Below are 21,130 nucleotides of genomic sequence, written 5' to 3' on the forward strand. Positions count from 1 at the left end.
TCCTAAAGCTCTGACTAGAGTGGACTGCCATGCAAGCTTCACAGTGGTTATACAAGAGGCTGTATATTTCTTGGTAGTGGCCTGTTTTCCATCCACCTAGATATGATACAAACTCTGGTGGTAGTTTGAAACCCCTGTTGTCTCCAGATAACTTACCACCGGCATTCTGTTATTCCCACTTGCTGGGTTCCCCACCTTGTCTCCGTGGACATCTGTATAATACATGGCCCCACTGGTTACATTTAAAACATTTAACCCTTGATCCTGGCCACATATATGAACTAGTGGCTTCCCCTGTTATTGGCGGACTCTGTTGGGGCGGTTTATGCTGCCCACCATGGGTTCCCTTATATTCATGTGCAGCACTGGGTATCCCTTTCCTGTGCAGTGATGCCCTGATTGCTAAGTAGAGAGCCCCCTTTCTCCACAGCTTATCTGCAGAGCTGCATTCTCTGTTTGCCAACCAGATTCTTATGTCCTCAGGCAAAGTACTAAGGGCTTGTTCCCTCACCAAAAAGTCGGGCAGCCCTTGAAAAGTGGTGATCTGACACCTACTCACCCATCTAAGAAACTAAGTGCTTAACTCAGCAATATAATCACACACATTTTCATCTGCCTTGCGCCTATGCTAATGAAACTTTTTTTTTCTGTAAGCTTCAGGTGTTAACTTAAAACAATCCAATAAACATTTTTAATGGTATCATAGTTTAAACAATCAGTATCAGACAATTTAGAAACAGCAGCTAAATCTTTAACATGGAGTAAGGGGGTTAGGAACCATACCCAGAGCCCTTGGTTCATAGGTTGGTACTAGGCTATTGGCCCTAGGGTCTATAAAAGCCTAGCTATAACAATTCCCTGACTGTTTCTTCCCACACTATTTACTTCCCTGGACCCCTGTCTAGCAGGGCGATTGACGTGATCCCTGGGGTGAATTTCCTTTCTCCCATCCAGTCGTTAAGGTTCCTTTTGAAGAGGGCCAAAAAGGTGCTCTGCTTGACATGTATGGGCAGTCTATTTCAGAGTCTTGGGAGTCTCTGGTTCAAGAACCTATCCCTCCAGCATGTTTTGTTTATTGTAATGACAAGGTTTAAATCCCTGGAGTGTGTGGCTCTGAGGGATTGGGATTTCTTTAAATGTAACATGTCCAACAGCTCTGGGTTTGACATGACCTTGTATGTTAAGCAGAGATCGCCTCTTAGTAGAACATATGCAACAGAGTATAGCTGGAGTTTTTTAAGGCGGTCAGCATAGGGTATCTGCTTTAGGCCTGTGAGTCTTTTATTGAGGTATTTCTGCAGCCTTTCCAGTTGTTGCAGATGTCTTGAGAACTACATACCAAATGGGGCATTGTATTCTATAATGGGTCTAATGAGGGATGAGTACAGAAGGGATAATGACATCCTTTTTCATGGATGAAAAGCCCTTGGTGATAAGGTGTGCCATATAGAAGGATTTCCTGACTATTGTGGTGATGTGGTTATCAAAGGTGAGACCACTGTCCACCTGTGTCCCTAAGTCTCTTATCACACTTTTAGTGTTTAGTGTACTGCCACCTATGTGGTAATTCACGGGTACATGTTTTTTTCCCAAAGGGGATAACTGTACATTTCTTGGCATTGAGCTTGAGCCCATGGCTTTCGCACCAAGCATCTGTTTTTGTAAGGCCCTTTTGTAGAGTATCCACATCATTTGGGGATTCAATAATGGCTCCCAGTTTGCAGTCATCTGCGATCTTTGTTAGCCAGAGTCCCTTAGTGTTGGCCTGTACTTCAGAGAAGTAGATGCCGAACAAGAGCCGGTCCCAGGACTGAACCCTGAGGTACTCCACTTGTCTGGAGCTGGATTTGGAGTCAGCTACTTTTACAGTGTGGGTTCTGTCAGTAAGCCAGTTGGCAACCCATCGATGTAGGGATTAATGCCCAGCTTAGTAAGTCTGTCTATGATTCCAGAGTGGGGGATGGTGTCAAAGGCCTTGGCGAGATGAAGATAGGCTGTGTAGACCGCCTTACCCTCGTCCATGGCTCTGGAGACTGATATGAAGAAGTCAATCAAGTTCAGGAGACAAGATCGGCCCTTCACAAACCCAAACTGGGTGGGGTCCAGGGTTTGAAGGTTGCCAATGTCTTTGTTTATAAGTTCCATGATAATAACTTCTATGGCCTTGCAGATCAGGCTTTTCAGACTGATGGGGCGGTAGTTCCTAGGATCCAAGATGGATCCCCCCTTGTGGAGTGGGATAACTGTAGCTGTGCACCACTCAGTGGGCATGAAGCCTGAGATGAGGCTATGATTAAACATGACACTTAGGTGAGGTGCCAGTTCATTTTGTAGTTCATGTAATGCACAGCCCGGGATATCATCTGGTCCCATGGATGCTGTATTCTTAGCTTCGGAGAGTGCGTTTTTTTACCTGTGTAGCCATTATTACTGGAATTTGGCAATCTTCCGGTATTCAGATGGGCCGTTTAGGCGGTGAGAGGGGGGTGAAGTTGGCACTGAATTGATCTGCCAGGATATTGGCAATATCCTTGGGATCCGTATATTTAATGCCATTCTGTTGTAGCTCAGAGCAGATCTGAGTATTGCCATTTAGATTCTTAACATAGTTATAGAATGCCTTGTGGTTGTCTTTGGAATCTTTGGCAATTTTATTTTCATAACTAGCTTTGGAGGATTTTACGAGGGATCTCAGCTTCTTACTAAGGCTGGTAAGGGAGTTTTTTGCATCCTGGGATTTTCCTGTTTTCTGCAACAGTTTCTTCCTTTTGTTGTAAAGTTTGTTTATGGCAGGGTACCACCAGATTGGCTTCCTTTTTTTTGGAGGAGAGCATCTTGGTTCTATTTGGGATGGTTCTATTAGGGAGTTTTTTGCATCCTGGGATTTTCCTGTTTTCTGCAACAGTTTCTTCCTTTTGTTGTAAAGTTTGTTTATGGCAGGGTACCACCAGATTGGCTTCCTTTTTTTTGGAGGAGAGCATCTTGGTTCTATTTGGGATGGCACGATTCATGCATGAGTGGATGTGCTCGTACAATGCCTTGGTGTACAACTCAGCAGTTGAACTTTCAGTTCCCGTCTGTTTGGGTGTCATGAAGTTTGTAACTTCTGACTTCAGTAGCATGAAGTTGGCTTTGGAGAAGTTTTTTATGGAGGTTTCCTTACTGGGGTGTGGGGTGTGGATGTTAAGGGCGATTAGCTTGTGGTCAGACCTGACCAACGAGGGGGTTGACCATAGGTGTGGAGCATCGATTTCCCATATTGGTAATGACCAGGTCTAGGATATTGGTGCCCCTGGTGGGACTATGGATTAGTTGATCCAGGGCGTTGGAATTTATGAATTCCAAGAACAGTTGGGCAAAGGTGCTGGTACACAAATAGTTTTCCAAGTTAATGGCAGGGTAGTTGAAATCACACAGTATTAGGGTGTTTGGTTGTATCTTAATATTTTCCAGTATGTTTAGATAGGTGTAGTGAGAATTTTGGGTAATGGTGGGGGATCTGATTCAAGCTAGAATTTGGATTGCAGTCTTACCTAGTGTTAGTTGCACCTGGAGAATTTCAGATGCATTGTGTTGGGCAACTAGCCTGGTGGTGTGAACATCCTTGGTGAATATGGACCCTCCTCCACCTTTAGTGTTTCAGTCCTGGGTTGGTGGCTGAAAAGTGTGGTAAGAGATGCAGCCTGGTATTGCAGGGGTGCTCTCTGGAGCCTTCAACCAGGTCTCAGTTATTGCACAGATATCGATGTTCTCCATTTTTAGGAGTGCCTCGAGAGAGTGCATTTTGAGGTTTAGACTTCTAGCATTGAGTAGCATTACCTTCAGAATTTGCATGCTGGTACTTGTTATGGTGGTGGTTTTGTCCTATGAACTTGCTTAAAAAAGGCACTATAAGGGTGGCAAGAGCCTTAGCCAGTAACCTGAATCCCAGGGGCGACAGGTGCAGACCGTCTCTGGAAAAGCATTGTAGTCTCTTGATCATGTCATCCCAAGCAGACAGATACTGGATCACCTTTGAATGACACCAGAAGCTTAGCCAGTTGTTGAATTCAGTTATTTTGTCCTTGTATTGTGGCATCATTCTGGATGAATGCAGAATGCTACTCAAGGCTAGGGTCATACCTGCCTGGGCCACATGATCCGAGAGCTCTTCCATGTCTCTTTTCATGTAGTCCAGGGAGATATGTCTCAAGTCAGTTCACTCCAACATGGACAATGACAGAGTCATATTTGTACTTGTTGTGGAGTGACTTGAGTGCATGTGTTATGTGGCAGATTCTGGCACCCAACAGGCAGCTGACTAATTTTCTCCTTGTTCAGCCTGGTGAGTGTGACATCAGTGTGCCTGACTATAGAGTCACCTATGACTAAAGTGTTAGGTACGTTGACTTGTCTTGGGCGCTGTTGCTGGGTGGCACACTTGTATTGTGAGCTAAGTGACACTTTGGTTGTGATTGGCATTTGTTTGCATTTCAGCTTCAGAGGTCCTTGTTGCTTGGGCAGGTTACAGTTAAGGGCCTCCGCATATGTGGATTTAATGTTGCTATGTGTGGATGTTGGTGGTGTGGGTTTAGAAGGGCTGTGTGTTGCTTGAGGTGTAGTGCGGTGTTAACCTTCTCCTCTTGACTGTCTAGCACAATCTTGGGTGGAGAGAGCTTTGCTTCCAGTTTGGCTATGTAAGTGCATCTCTCACAGGTTGTATGTTGGGTGGTAGGAGGAGAGGATTGTGTTTGTCCATGAGGCAATTGCTGCATTGCCCCAGTATGCCCAGATTCACCATGCGGACAGGAGAAATCACCAGAAGCTGACCCTTGGACATGCCTGGTTTGGTGCTTTTTTTGTAAAGTACAGGAGCTGTTTTTCCTTGCCTTAGCAAGGTACTTTGCAACTATATGCTGTTCAGTGTCTATGATTAATTTCTCCTTATTAACAAGGAGAGCTGAGTGCTTGTATCAGTTTAAGGCTTCCTAGTGATTTCCAGCAAGTATTGGAGCAAGTGCTAGTCACAGGGATGCCTAAAGGTAAGATGAAAAAAATGTTTTATCCTAAACACTGCAGTGTGCACTAGATAGGTTAGATGTGAAAGAAAGTAACTGAAGTTTTACCTGTCTAAAAGTTTTAGTGGAGAGTCACTATTTTTAAAACAGCAAGTTAGATTGAAAGGGGGTGGTCACTTTTGTATTCTGGTACTATGGAATACAGTAGGATGGCCAATAAATTTAAATAGTTCTAGAGAAGTGATTTTGCAAAGTGATAATTTTGTGCTTACTCACACAAGCCAGTGAAAGCAGAGAAGAAATGAGATATTTGGTCAAATTAACATAAGAGGCAGGCAACTAGAAAGACAGTGGTATTTAAGAACACAACAGTAACCGGGTGGGTGGGGAAAATATTTTTGCCTGACTCGCAAGAGACAGAGCTGTGGTCCCTTTTGAAGTTTTAATATGCAGTTAAAACTGGAATACAAGTAAAACACAAGGTAAAGAAAACAAATCACAGTATTCAAAATATAAAAAGGCAATAAAGTAATGCAAAATACAACAAATAATAAGCAAACTAACCTTTCCTTCACAGCAAAGTGTAGTAGAGTCTGGTGAGCTTTTTCTAGTAAAGCTCTGAATTGTATTCCTTACATACCCTTTCAAATATAGGAATAAAGCTATCAAAATGATCACCCTATGTAAATTGTGGCAGACATTTACTGACCTTTATTGCTAATGGGGTTCAGATATTCCCTTCCCCATTACCTCCATGACTCTGGCGAAGATTCAGCATCTCCCTCTCATGTTGTCACTGTTTCTCCTTTTCTTCAGCCTCCAAACACTGCAGTTCTCATTTTCTTTGGCCTGCATATGTCACAGTTTCTCATTTTCTTCAGCCTCCAAATGTCGCAGTCTCTCTGATTCTAGTTCCAACCTTTTGGCCTCCAGTTCAAGTCTCTTTAACTCCATACAGATTTTTAAGTCCTCTGAGGGAAAAGTTGAACTGTCCCGTTTCTGAGAGCTGTACATTCCCAGTGCCAGACTGGTTGTCTTCCTGGTTGCTGGTCTGTGCCACAGTTGTGATTAGATCTGCAATAATTTTCCCTTTAGTCAGATTAGCATGCACCAATCCTTTGGCTTGGCACATCTCAGCCAACTGATTCCTTGTCAGTGTGCCATAATCCTCTACTGACATCCTTGCCTGCTGTCCCTGACTATCCAAGATAACAAAAAGTAAATAAAACTATTATAATATGAAACACTGAATGTCTACTTTGTGGCTGCTTGAGACTACACCTTATATATATATATATATATATATATATATATATATATATATATATACACACACACACATACATACATAGAGAGAGAGAGACAGCTGCTTACAGGCTACAGGAGTTCAATTAATATCCCACCACTATTCACCAATATGTGACTTCTCCATACTAGACCAATAATCAAGAGGCCTGAATACTCACCACTGACACTGGAGAGGGACGTGCACTTGGAATACAAATAGATACACTCAGTATTTCCAGATGTAGACCTCTCTGCGTCAGGTCCAATTTCTCTTAACAGCACACAGGGGACACGCTCAGTCCGGGACACCCTCAGTCCGGGATCTGGATTTCTGTATCTGTCTCACTCCAGGTCCCCAATAAGACTCCCCACTGGTTCATAGGTGTGTACTAGGCTAATGGCCTTGGAGCCTTTACAAGCCTAGCCCATAGGATTACCCTAGCATTGTGCCATCTGACCTTAGTTCCCAGTGCCTATGTTGAGTAGAGCCACTGGAGTGATCCCTGGGGTGAATTTTCTATTTCCCATCCACTCATCAAGATTTCTGTTGAAGAGGGCCAGTGAGGTGCTCTGTTTGACATGCATAGGAAGTCTGTTCCATAACATGGGCAGTCTCTGGGTTATGAACCTGTCCCTCCAGCATGTTCTGTTGATTGTGGTAATGAGGTTGAGGTTTCTGGAGCATGTGGTGTGCAGGGATTGGGAGTTCTTTAGATGTAGCATTTCTAACAGAGCTGGGTCAGGCATGGCTTTGTAAGTCAAGCAGAGATCGCCTCTAAGTAGGCGATATGAGACAGAGAATAGTTGGAGTTTTTTGAGTCTGTTCATATAGAACAAGTGTTTAAGGCCTAGGATCCTCTTTGTGAGGTACTTTGGCCTCTCCAGTTGTTGCAGGTGTCTAGTGAGGTACCTGCCAAATGGGGCATTGTACTCAATGATTGGCCTAATGAGGGAAGAGCAGAGGGAGACAATGACCTCTTTCTTCCTGGATGCAAAACCCTTAGTAGTGAGATGTGCCACATAGAAGGACCTTCTGACCACAGTTGCAATGTGGTGGTCAAAAGAGAGGTTGCTGTCAACCTGTGTTCCCAGATCTCTTATAACAACTTCTGTGTTCAGTGGACTACCATCGATGTGGTAATTTGTGGGAACCTGGTTTTTCCCAAAGGAGATGACACATATTTTGGCATTGAGCTTAAGGTCAAAAAGGAAACTCCTGCACGTTGAGCAAATGCACGGCTCAAAACAGAGACAGATCAGGCAAAAAAACGAGCCAGCATACAGTGACCTGAAAACACTTTAATAGTAATAAACCATAAAGAACAAGAAAAGACACAAACCGGTTTCGGCCAGATCAAATCATAGCCTTCATCAGTGTGAAAAACAAAACATCAATTGTTGAAACTTAAATAAGCCCATCTACAATCTCATTGGTTGTGTCAAATATTCATTCAGACCAGGTGGAAATAATCCACCCAGTTTCACAATCCATTTTTTCTCTTTGGTATTTAAAACAGAATGCCACCTTGTCTTGTTAGATCTGTTACCTTGTATAATGTCAATAATCATAAAAGTAAACTTGGCAGATTTATGAACCAAATAATGTTTGTAGAGTGCGTTGTTAGCCCTTTTGTTTTTAATATTGCTAATGTGCTCAGAAATTCTAATTCTAAATGGTCTGGAGGTTTGACCAACATAGAATGAACCACAGTGACATGTGTCCAGATAAACCACCCAGTCACTGCTACAGTTGGCAAAAAAGTTGAGATCATAAACCAATGAACAATTTCTGCTAGAAAACTGTTTAGATTTGTTCACCTTATCACAGTTAGTACAGTGGCCACATGGGAAACAACCTATCAATGGGTCACCTGTCAGTGTTGTCTGCAAGAATTGTCCATCCATAGTACCATGTTTGTAGTGGTTAAAGAAAGAACCAAGATTTTTCCCTTTCCGAAATGAGACATCTGTCAGGTATTATGTTTGCTACTTCATGGTCACATTGCAAAATGTTCCAGTGCCTATGTATACTCTGTATTAATTGATCAGAATTTCTGGCATAGGTTGTAGTAAACCTAAGGGGTGCAGAGTTTGTTTTGGCATGTTCCTTATAGTCCAATAAGTTTTGCCTATCTAAGGAATTGACCAGATTACTGGCACTTGTAACATAACCCATGCCATAACCCCTGGATCTAAATCTGTCAGTAAGATCCTTCCGCTGTGTTTGAAATGAAGAATCATGAGAACAGATGCGTTTTATCCGAATAAATTGCGATTTAGGGATATTACGTACAACATGTGGTGGATGGAAACTAGAGGCATGAAGAATGGTATTATACTCAGGGTGTTTCCTAAATACTTCTGTACCTAATGTATGGTCAGGTAATCTGGTGATGGAAACATCTAAAAAAGTAATAATGTTCCTATCATAATGAACAGTAAATTGTAGGCCCCAGATGTTATTGTTAAGATAAGATATAAACTCATGTAAGCCATGTGTATCACCTTTCCATACCATCCAACAATCGTCCAAGTAACATCTCCAAATGTCAATATATTCCAAAAAAAGAATTGTTTTGGCAATCATAAATAATTTGTTGTTCTACAAAAGCCATAAATAAGTCCGCATAAATGGGGGCAAACGAAGCTCCCATAGCGGTGCCCTTCATTTGCCGATAACAATTATTCTGATAGAAGAAGACGTTGCTTGTAAGGACAAATTTGGCTAATTCAACCAAAAAACAATTGAAAGTATGTTGGTATAAACCTGCCTTATCCAACCAATAGACAGAGCTTCCAAACAAGCCTGATGTGGAATGTTAGTATATAAAGAACTGACATCAAGGGTACACATCAACCAATCTTGCTCCAACTGACTATCTGAAATTATTTGTAGAAAGTTGGTGGTGTCAAGTAGTCTTGACCGTATCAGACCAAGTAAAGGCTTAAGATGTTTGGTGAGAAATAATGACAAAGGTTCTGTAATATACCCTCTACCTGAAACAATAGGTCTGCCAGGGGGATTAATGGGGTCCTTATGAACTTTGGGTAGAAAATAGATGTATTGGGTTGCTGGATCATGAACCATAAGCTGTTGTACAGTATCATTGGTAATGATAAATTCATCCCTAGCCCAAAGTAAAAACTCCTCAATTTGTTTTTGGAACCTAAAAGTTGGATTAATAGCCATAGGAGAGTAGTGTCTCTGATCCGACAGTTGCCTAATGGCTTCTTTGTCATAATCACACCAGGTTAAAATAACAACAGCCCCACCTTTATCAGCAGAAATAATAACAATATTTTATTATTTATTATTATTTCCACCTGGTCTGAATGAATATTTTTGGCACAACCAATGAGATTGTAGATGGGCTTATTTAAGTTTCAACAACTGATGTTTTGTTTTTCACAGTGATGAAGGCTATGATTTGATCTGTCCGAAACCGGTCTATGTCTTTTGTTGTTTTTTATGGTTTATTACCATTAAAGTGTTTTCAGGTCACTGTATGCTGGCTCGTTTTTTTGCCTGATCTGTCTCTGTTTTGAGCCGTGCATTTGCTCAACGTGCAGGAGTTTCCTTTTTGATGTTACACTTCCTCTCTTTTCCTGCTGGGGGCCTGTGATCCTGTTACTGACTGTCAGTTATTCTGCAGTCTTCAACTCATCTATATTTTGGTTCGTTTGGACATCTACTTTTTACCATTACATTGGTTTTGTCTAAATTTACATCATTTAACAAGGATTATTGTTTTGGTGTCTTTCTTTTTGGTCTATTAATCGAACTAGTTGATAAACCAATTGTTGGCGTCATACCACAATCTTCAGCGGCTTTCTTCATTCGCATGGATTTTTGTCGAGCAGGGCAGGAGTTGCTAGCATCTTTCGGCTGATATGCTGATCATTTCTGCCTCCAGTTTCCAACTTTTTTAACAGCTGCGAGGTGTTGACGCTCTGCAAGGTTTTATTCAACAAGTTTTGCCACATTTAAGGGCTGTTGGATCTTGTTCACAATAGTAGTGTGTGAACACAGGTACTGTTTACTTCAACTTTTTCTTACGCTAAGAAGCAGGGATCATATCAGGACTTGGACGATTTTTCACCATTGCATATTATGGACATATTTATTAATAATCTATTTTAGATTAATGTGGTTGTGCGATTTACATTCTTTGAAACGTTTATTAATACATGTATATATTATTTTTTTCATTATTGCCCGTGGTCTTTTTATGTGCTCATTTGTATGTTATGGTCATTTGGTGAACAGTGCTATGATCGGACCATCTGTCTTGTTGGGATCTTCCAATGTGTTTTAAACACTTTCTGTTGCTTCAACGCTACAGATTTCATTTTTCTTGGGACCAAGCGATTTATGTGATGGGACTGTAACTATTCTTTGGACCATTGGCTCATATGAAGGAACCTATGTTATCTACACGAGTCAGTGATTACTGATGCTGTTTTCATCCACCCACGTTTGTATTTTAAGGACAAAGTGGTTATATCAGCTTCTGGGATCTGTTTTTATATATATCATAATATTGTGGAACCATTTCATGATTATTTCATGTCAATTTGCTTGCAGTTAATATGCTTCATATGTTCATGATTATTTGAACTGTTGCTATTTGTTTGATATTTCATATTTCATCTCATTCATTTGTATCCTTTTTTTACTAGGATATATTTTTTTACTAATTATTGTCACTAATAACACTTAACCAATTTAGGGCATGTTGATTCTTAACTGTTTTTAGGAATTGGTGGCCCTACTTTTTTACAGTTCAAGTACACCTTATGGGTTAATAAGTGTATGTTTCATACAGGGTTAGACAGGCTTTAACTTCTTTATGGTCGTTTGGATATCCAAAACATATTTTTTTGGGTTTTCCTTATATAACCCTCTATATGTTTGAATTTTTCTTGGTGCAGGATTTATAGATCAGATAGTGTGGTTTGTATTGACCATAGGAGATTGGTTTTCACACTTCACATTTTACCATACTGTTCTGTTGGCTGTATTTCTTTTTCCTCAGTCTATTTTGAGTAACAATAGTTGTTGTACTGACCTATTGTTCAGTTATTTTCCTGTCTCAGCACTATGATTTGCCATATTGGCCTTAGCCATATTAGTATTCAAATTTACATTTGCTAATGCACAAATCATTTTATGTACATTAGGGGCACAGCCTCAATTTAGTCAATAACCTTTATAGACCTTTTTTCATTTTCTTTTGGGCTGTTATTGTCCCTTTAATATTTTTATAAAACAGCTGACGTAGTTTTGTACTATTATTGTCAGTAGATATTGTGGACCATGGATCTTTCCAGTTTGGTGACAGGATTATCTGCAGACATGGAGGACCTCAGAGCTTTTGGCTTGGGTTCTCTTCCACAGGAAAATTCCACTACCATGGATCAATCAGATTCAGAATCGATTTGTGCACTAGCATTTGAACAATTACATACACATCTTAGATCACTTAGATCAAACATTTGGCACTCTAAGCTGTTTAAGGCCTATATGGCTAAGGGCATTACCCCTAGAGGCTTGAGAATACGTATTCAACCCCATGTGGGGGCTGCTGACCAGGAACTTACTGAACAGTGGTCTTCAATACAACAACAAGCAACTATGTCCTTTGTGGATGCTTTATCCAAGTTTTATGATAGAATTATTGATTTGGAAATAGATACAGTCAACAAGCTGGTTGGTGATGTGAAACCCTTTGAGGGTGAAACCTTTTTCAATAAACAACTCAATAAAGTAGTGACAGACCTTAATATTTTAGAGAATCAACTACGCACCAGGAAACTCAAAAAATTTCAGAGGGATCAGGGTGACTATAAGAATGCCAACCCCTTTGCAAGTTATACTAAACAGGTTTAGATTTACACCCAATTCCACTAGGACTCCCAAAAGAAAAAGACCTCGCTCTATCCTCAAAAAATCGAGCCTAGCATCTGGCTCTTCAGTTGAAGATATTTCATCATGCACTGATAATAAACTACAGTCAGTATCAGGATCACCGTCCCCCAAAAGGATACCGGGTCCTATCCCTTTAGGCCCAGATACCACTGGGGGGGGGTAGGAAACACAGGAAGCATAACCAATATACAAGGTCTGCTGAAAATGGTCATGCAGAAATTAATGCCAATGTTAACAACAATGTTTTAAACCTGTCAGATTTTGTTTTATCACCCATTCAATTGTTGGTTTTGAATAAAGGACTTTCTTTTGTACCTGGCTTCATGATTTCTGAGGATATATTGGCTCAGGATGTGGTATAATTTTGTAGAAATCTAAATCTTAAATTGTTTTTTGGTGATACTGGTAACTATAGTGATGATAGATTTATATATCATAAGTCTTCATTTAATCCACCCATGCATCCATTGGTATATCAGTTTCAAAACAGGATTTTCAAAGATCTTCATTTTTCCAGATCTGATGTACGGTTCAAATCCAACAAAATTTCCTTGGCTGAAAGGGAAGCTATTTTGGAACTACAGAATAATAAAAATATTGTTATTATTTCTGCTGATAAAGGTGGGGCTGTTGTTATTTTAAACTGGTGTGATTATGACAAAGAAGCCATTAGGCAACTGTCTGATCAGAGATACTACTCTACTATGGCTATTAATCCAACATTTAGGTTCCAAAAACAAATTGAGGAGTTTTTACTTTGGGCTAGGGATGAATTTATCATTACCAATGATACTGTACAATAGCTTATGGTTCATGATCCAGCAACCCAATATATCTATTTTCTACCCAAAGTTCATAAGGACCCCATTAATCCCCCTGGCAGACCTATTGTTTCAGGTAGAGGGTATATTACGGAACCTTTGTCATTATTTCTCACCAAACATCTTAAGCCTTTACTTGGTCTGATACGGTCAAGACTACATGACACCACCAACTTTCTACAAATAATTTCAGATAGTCAGTTGGAGCAAGATTGGTTGATGTGTACCCTTGATGTCAGTTCTTTATATACTAACATTCCACATCAGGCTGGTTTGGAAGCTCTGTCCTATTGGTTGGATAAGGCGGGTTTATACCAACATACTTTCAATTGTTTTTTGGTTGAATTAGCCAAATTTGTCCTTACAAGCAACGTCTTCTTCTATCAGAATAATTGTTATTGGCAAATGAAGGGCACCGCTATGGGAGCTTCGTTTGCCCCCATTTATGCGGACTTATTTATGGCTTTTGTAGAACAACAAATTATTTATGATTGCCAAAACAATTCTTTTTTGGAATATATTGACATTTGGGGACGTTACTTGGACGATTGTTGTATGGTATGGAAAGGTGATACACATGGCTTACATGAGTTTATATCTTATCTTAACAATAACATCTGGGGCCTACAATTTACTGTTCATTATGATAGTAACATTATTACTTTTTTAGATGTTTCCATCACCAGATTACCTGACCATACATTAGGTACAGAAGTATTTAGGAAACACCCTGAGTATAATACCATTCTTCATGCCTCGAGTTTCCATCCACCACATGTTGTACGTAATATCCCTAAATCGCAATTTATTCGGATAAAACATATCTGTTCTCATGATTCTTCATTTCAAACACAGCGGAAGGATCTTACTGACAGATTTAGATCCAGGGGTTATGGCATGGGTTATGTTACAAGTGCCAGTAATCTGGTCAATTCCTTAGATAGGCAAAACTTATTGGACTATAAGGAACATGCCAAAACAAACTCTGCACCCCTTAGGTTTACTACAACCTATGCCAGAAATTCTGATAAATTAATACAGAGTGTACATAGGCACTGGAACATTTTGCAATGTGACCATGAAGTAGCAAACATAATACCTGATAGATGTCTCATTTCGGAAAGGGAAAAATCTTGGTTCTTTCTTTAACCACTACAAACATGGTACTATGGATGGACAATTCTTGCAGACAACACTGACAGGTGACCCATTGATAGGTTGTTTCCCATGTGGCCACTGTACTAACTGTGATAAGGTGAACAAATCTAAACAGTTTTCTAGCAGAAATTGTTCATTGGTTTATGATCTCAACTTTTTTGCCAACTGTAGCAGTGACTGGGTGGTTTATCTGGACACATGTCACTGTGGTTCATTCTATGTTGGTCAAACCTCCAGACCATTTAGAATTAGAATTTCTGAGCACATTAGCAATATTAAAAACAAAAGGGCTAACAACGCACTCTACAAACATTATTTGGTTCATAAATCTGCCAAGTTTACTTTTATGATTATTGACATTATACAAGGTAACAGATCTAACAAGACAAGGTGGCATTCTGTTTTAAATACCAAAGAGAAAAAATGGATTGTGAAACTGGGTGGATTATTTCCACCTGGTCTGAATGAATATTTGACACAACCAATGAGATTGTAGATGGGCTTATTTAAGTTTCAACAATTGATGTTTTGTTTTTCACACTGATGAAGGCTATGATTTGATCTGGCTGAAACCGGTCTGTGTCTTTTGTTGTTTTTTATGGTTTATTACTATTAAAGTGTTTTCAGGTCACTGTATGCTGGCTCGTTTTTTTGCCTCATTGAGCTTAAGGCCATGGTTCTGACACCAGTCATTGGTCTCAGTGAGGCCATTCTGTAGGATGTCAACATCACTTGGGGAGTTAATAATGGCTCCCAACTTGCAATCGTCTGCGAACTTTGTCAGCCAGAGTCCCTTCGTGTTGGCCTGGACTTCAGAGAAGTAGATACCAAACAGGAGATGTGGCCAGTGTGACTGCAAATGTGAAAGTGAGATTGAGTGAAAGGAATGGAAGGGAGTAAAGTTATAGTTGTCAAGCTGTGCTAAAACACGAGATCTGAAAAACTGCACGAGTAAAGATGTACCAGAGGATAAAGAGTTGACATTGTTACTATTTTTATGTCGTTTGTAAGCGTAGGTGGTATTCCTCCTCCCCATTCCATGCTTCACATTAAGTGAAGTAGCCAGATTGTAACTAACTATATGAAGTTGATTTACACAGTAAGCAGAACATATGCAGGTGCATCAACATGGACTATCTGCTGAATACATTAGTTAAATGAGAGGGCTGTTCGACATATATATGTTTTGTGGATTTGGATTTAGATAAAGGTAGTGACTGAATGTTAGACTTTTCACTGTTTGATCTGATTTATTTATTTATTGACCGGGAAAGTCCACTGGGTCAAAAAAACATGTTTAAGTGGAGGCCCAGGGAGAAAAGCTCCATGTGTATTAAAAGTAAAATGAATATAACCTAAGCAAAATCAAAATATTGCATGTATAAAAGGAGAACATATACAATACAATTCGGATGAGAGTTAGCATTCAATAAGTACAGGTTTATAAGTTACATATGTAGAACAGTGTAGATGTGAATCAGTGAATTACTGATAGCATTATTTATTCAAGATATGTAAAATAGTGATAAATTTGTTTGCGACTAATGTGTATTTTTGATTTTTCTTAGAAATTTGGTACAATCAGAGCAGACATGATTGAACAAATGAGATTTAAGCAGAGACTGAAGGTAATCCAGACACTTGAAGATACAACAAAGCGAAATGTGGTAAGTAATGTATGGTCACATAATAGACTTAGTAAAGAGGTTCTAAGTGTATATGCTTATATGAGTTAGTCTATGTATTTAACATGATAGCTCGATAGCTCTGCTGTTAACATTATGCTGTGTAGTGGACATAGATGTGTAGTCTGCCTGAGTGTTGTAAGTGACCCTTAAACCACTGTTCCTCTCCATCTGCCTCGTGTCATTCTTCATTAGGAATATGTGCACCCCTCTGTTAGCTAAACTTTTTCAAAGCTCACCTGCAGCCCTTCTGAGAACTGTATTTTATTTAGAGCATATTCAAGTGTCCCTTTCCAGCTGCCATTACTGTCTTATTCTTTTTCCTCTGCCTTTTCCCTTGATATGTACCACCATTGCTTACCCCACACCACTGGATGGTATCCATATCGTATCCCCCATTTTTGTACTCTATTTCAGCGTGCATGTGTGCAGATGTATGTTCCTCCACACATCTCAGACCATTAATTTCCATCACAGTGTAGGTAGTTGCCTTGAATACATTTTACCTTCCTGTTTCCAGAGCTGGGCATTGCATTCTTGTTGTAGCCTCATGAGTGCAATGGAGGGATGATCTGAACAACTCTGGAATGCATGGTCTGTCATGCATCCTTTTGGCTTTGCCACTATCCTTTGATACTGTGTGCTAAATGGTTCAGTGAAATGTCAGTGAAGGCCACGATATTCATTCCCTACAACCACCACTTTAAAATGTATTGTTTCTTTAGACCCCTTTCTCCCTGGTGCATAAGCTTGTGTTGCTTCTTTCCTCTCCATTACATCCTAGCTGCCACTTTACAACTGGAACATGCCCCCTTTGTGCCATTCACTCTACAACTGGTGTCATTCGCATGGAGGTTGAGTTTTTCTGCCCAAAATCAGTGTGATGTCTGATATAAATGTGTTAAGGGGTGGTAGTACCAGTACTGAAGCATAGAACTCTCTACTATATGTAGTATTTTCTACTGACACTTCCCCCTATATTACTGCACTGTCCTTTAGATCAGTGAGACAGTTTGCTATCTGCATCGACATTTTAGAGCTTACCCCTACCCTTTAAATTTCCTACCAACCTTCTGTGTGACACCATGGTACTGCCCTTCCTAAAGTCCCAGTGTGCTGTGTTCACAGAATTGTCCCTTTCCTCCTCTTTGATGACTCGGTCATAGATGTAGACTGGATCAGAATGACATGGCGTCTGCTGCATTAAGCCATGCTACTGCGTATCTGCATGAGAAGTAGCATTTAGGATTGTCAACTCTTTCCTGTAACTTTTCCCAGAGATAGAACAGAGACTGAGAGGCCTGTGGATTGGCCTCTTGTTTCCTAGATTTACTTTTGTGCCATTATTCTTCAGCATTGTTCACCACTTTGCTTTGTAAACAGTGATGGCACAGTCTTGTCTTTGCTCCCCAAGCACCACTGACATCAATTGTAGCACCCTCGGAGGCAACTGCCCAGGACCTTGTGCTTAATAGTCTTCCAGTCCCTTGACTTTTTTTTTGGCTGGTTTCTGTTTTACCTTCCAATTCTGCTGCTTCAACTCTCTTGTGGAAAATACAGAAAAATTCATTCACTATTTATTTTTTTTCTGAAGTGGCTTGGGCTGACCTGACATGGCAGTCACTATCCTAAGTCTGTATTCCTCGCCATACTATGTTTTTTATCAACAGATGGGCTGGTATTTATTACCCTTCACTATCCCAGGGCTTCCAATCCTCACTGTACTGGTGTGCAAATTCTGTAGTGGAAGAAGTGGATATAGAGCATGCCAGTACTAGCGGGAGGAGTGGATATGGAGCTGCCAATACTAGCAGGGAGGAGGGGATATGGAACACCAAAGGAATAAAAACACATAAAAAAAACTCCAACAAGTAGCAGAAACGAACACCAGCCACAGAGATGGAAAATTGAGCACTTTAATTCACATATCCTGGTACCTCGGCAATTCGCCTTCAATGGGACAATGCATCAGACAAACCCATCTCCTTAAATACAAACGCATTAACTCATTAATCATTTCATTAATTCCTTAATTGAAACTATAAGTTTCTTGAACCTCAAACCCAACACATCCTTAACTATCATTTAAAAATACATTTAAAAATACAAAGCACCACGGCAGATGCAAAATAGATAAATTTTCCAAATTCACATGAAAGTAACCATAAATCTGCCGCTTATGCTTAGTAATAAATTTTACAAATGAACATCGCCTTATCTGGCGTCCAAGAACATGATATGCAACATTGATAAATGAGTGAATGAATACTTTAAATTTATGAATATAACACACATGAGCTACTCAAAAACCAAACTTTTCATAAATAAATAAGTAAACAATTGTCACAATGCAACATTACATAGTGCTAAATACTTACATGATGCCAAAATGCAAAACTTTATCAAAATGCAAATTTATGATACAAAAATATCTAAGTAAAAAATTATCATAGTACCAGGATATGTGAATTAAAGTGATCAATTTTCCATCTCTGTGGCTGGTGTTCATTTCTGCTACTTGTTGGAGATTTTTTTGAGGAGGGGATATGGACCTTCTAGTACTAGTGGGAGGAGTGGATATGGAGCTGCCAGTACTAGCAGAACGAGTGGATATGAAGCTGCCAGTACTAGCGGGAGGAGTGGTAATGGAGCTGCCAGTACTACCAGGAGAAGTGAATATAGAGATGCCTGTACTAGCTGGAGTAGTGAATATGGACTTGCCAGTACTAGTAGGAGGAGTGGAGATGGAGTTGCCAGTACTACCTGGAGGAGTGGATATGGAGCTGGCTGTACTAGTGGGAGGAGTGGATGTGTAGTTGGCAGTACTAGTGGGGGGAGTAGATATGGAGCTGCCAGTAATAGCGGGAGGAGTGGATTTGGAGCTGTCAGTACTAGCGGGAGGAGTGGATATGGAGCTGCCAGTACTAGCGGGAGGAGTGGATATGGAGCTGCCAGTACTAGCGGGAGGAGTGGCTATAGAGCTTGCCATTACTAAAGGGAGGAGTGGACATGGAGCTTACCAGTACTACCTGGAGGAGTGGATATTGAGTTGTCAGTACTAGTGAGAGGAGTGGACATGGAGCTTCCAGTACTAGAGAGAGGAGAGGATATGGAGCTGCCAATACTAGCTGGAGGACTGGATATGGAGCTGCCAGTACTACCTGGAGGAGTGGATATTGAGCTGCCAGTACTAGTGAGAGGAGTGAACATGGAGCTTCTAGTACTAGAGAGAGAAGAGGATATGGAGCTGCCAGTACTAGTTGGAGAAGTGGATGTGAAGCTGCCAGTACATGTAGCTTCCAGTAGTAGTAGAAGGAGTGGGTATGGAGCTGCCAGTATTGCTCATGGTGGCTGCAGTATATTAGTTTTGTTGACAATCTAAATTGCCAAACATGCTCGGAAGGCATTACGTGTTCAGTGTGTATGGTGCTACAATGCTGCACACCTTCACGGACAGTGAAATATAACATTCATCTCTGCTTCCACTGAACAAACACAAGTGCACATTTTCCTGGTCTTTACCAGAGAAAACTGGTGCAGCATTTCTGCCCCACCCCTCACCCTAGATAGAGGTTACTAGACAAAGCTGCTTCATTCCTTTTCCTCCCCTTCTCAACTCTAGTAGTTGCTCGAACCACTACTTAAACTCTGGTCACTTGTGTCATAGTGTCTTTGACCTTCATTCCCAGACATGTAGTTAACTATTCTGCACATGGTGCCCCCCCCAACTTTAAGCTGAAGCAAAATAGAAGGTCCAGTCCCAATCTGGTGCTTTTTATCTAAGGATAAAGTCTGGTCAATTCTTCCCCATGTACATGTCTCAACTCAGAGTAGAGGTACAAAAAATGAAACTGTATCAAACTGCTTGCTACATTTGTAACAAGCAGGTGCTGCAGTTTATACCATGCAAAAAGTGCAAAGTCCTTCAGTTCTAAATACAAATGTAGAACTGACATTCATTTCTGAAAGTCTGTAATGTACCTATGACCAATCAGCATCTGTCGATTGTGTCCCCTAACACTTTGCCCTTTCATCCCACCCTAGGTACACATCTGTTCATTCCTTTCATGTCCAGTAAGATGATTTTCTACTGATTCCTTCTTCACTCCCTACTACAGCTGAAGAGCTTATTTTGCCCTACCTCACATCTCACACCGTCTGTTTGTCTGGGCATCTTGGGTTGCTCGCATGAGCATTGATTCTTTTTATAAGCCATCTCTGACCTATCTTCATCCAGCCTTCTACATTTTTTTCTTTTGCATGGCTTCTTCATTCCATTGATCAGTCCTCTTAACCCTTTCTTTATTACGTCCAGCCCTTTCTCCTTTTATACAGACGTATAACTCTTCCAGTCTTGTTTCCTGTCAGCCTTCTGTATTATTCACTCCATTTCCCAGCTGAAGTCCCAGATCTGTTTTTTTTTCCCCTGTGGTCCAGCATTACAACTGGGTGGTTGGTCAGTGACTCTTTCAGCTGTAGCTGTATCACCATATTCATATCAGTGAGAGCTATGCTGACTCTACAGACTGTACACCATTCATTAAATCCTCCTCTCTAATGAATTTTATAAGTCTACCCTTCTGTCTGTATCTGCTAGAAAGTGAGGAATATTTCAGAGTGTGTGTGTGTGTGTGTGTGTGTGTGTGTGTGTGTGTGTGTGTGTGTGTGTGTGTGTGTGTGTGTGTGTGTGTGTGTGTGTGCCCGCCCGCCACAGGAAATGGCACTAATCAGAAAGAGTCATGTAGACTCAAACTCTGCACCATCTTCTAATAGAAAATGTCATTGTTTCATCTTGGATCTCCAGCTTGTGGCTGCCAGGTTAGTAAGGCAGTTCTTGAAATGTGAGCAGGCTAATTCCCCATGATCATCAGTCCGAGAAAGGCTACAAGCTACACAAACATTAGACATCTTTCAGAGATGGAACCTGTACACTTAATGAAATGTGTCCTGAGCATGAATTCAACCTTGTGTGTTCCATCTTGTTGCTCTTTAGATACTCGACACTGCTAGCAACCTTGTTATGACTGTATGGGTACCAGTACTGCTTCTTGACTCCAAAGAGTGTCAGAAGTTTGCTTGTCTGTCAGGTTTTGGTAAAAATGTTTCTGACGTTTTTGAGTCCCTTGAACTAAAAAGCTTTGACATTGTACTATTAATCAACAAGAAGTGTGTTGCAATGTTTACATTTGACTTTATGGAACACCCACTAACAGTGATTTGTTTTTTTTGTCGTCAGATCAGAACGTCGTCAAG

At 40.5% G+C, this 21,130-nt stretch overlaps 1 protein-coding gene across 2 annotated transcripts in view; it reads left to right on the forward strand.

Annotated features, from left to right (window-relative positions):
• TBC1D9 (TBC1 domain family member 9) overlaps positions 1-21,130 on the forward strand; it is a 790,231-nt gene that overhangs the window by 619,998 nt on the left and 149,103 nt on the right. For both annotated transcript variants that reach the window (XM_044062283.1, XM_044062284.1), the window contains exon 14: positions 15,761-15,859. In XM_044062283.1, coding sequence (XP_043918218.1) covers positions 15,761-15,859 — 99 coding nt within the window. The remainder of the gene's footprint in view (positions 1-15,760; positions 15,860-21,130) is intronic.

This window comes from Protopterus annectens, chromosome 2.part1 (genome assembly GCF_019279795.1).
Source record: "Protopterus annectens isolate FY-2018-M chromosome 2.part1, PAN1.0, whole genome shotgun sequence".
NCBI classification, from domain to species: Eukaryota; Metazoa; Chordata; order Ceratodontiformes; family Protopteridae; genus Protopterus; species Protopterus annectens.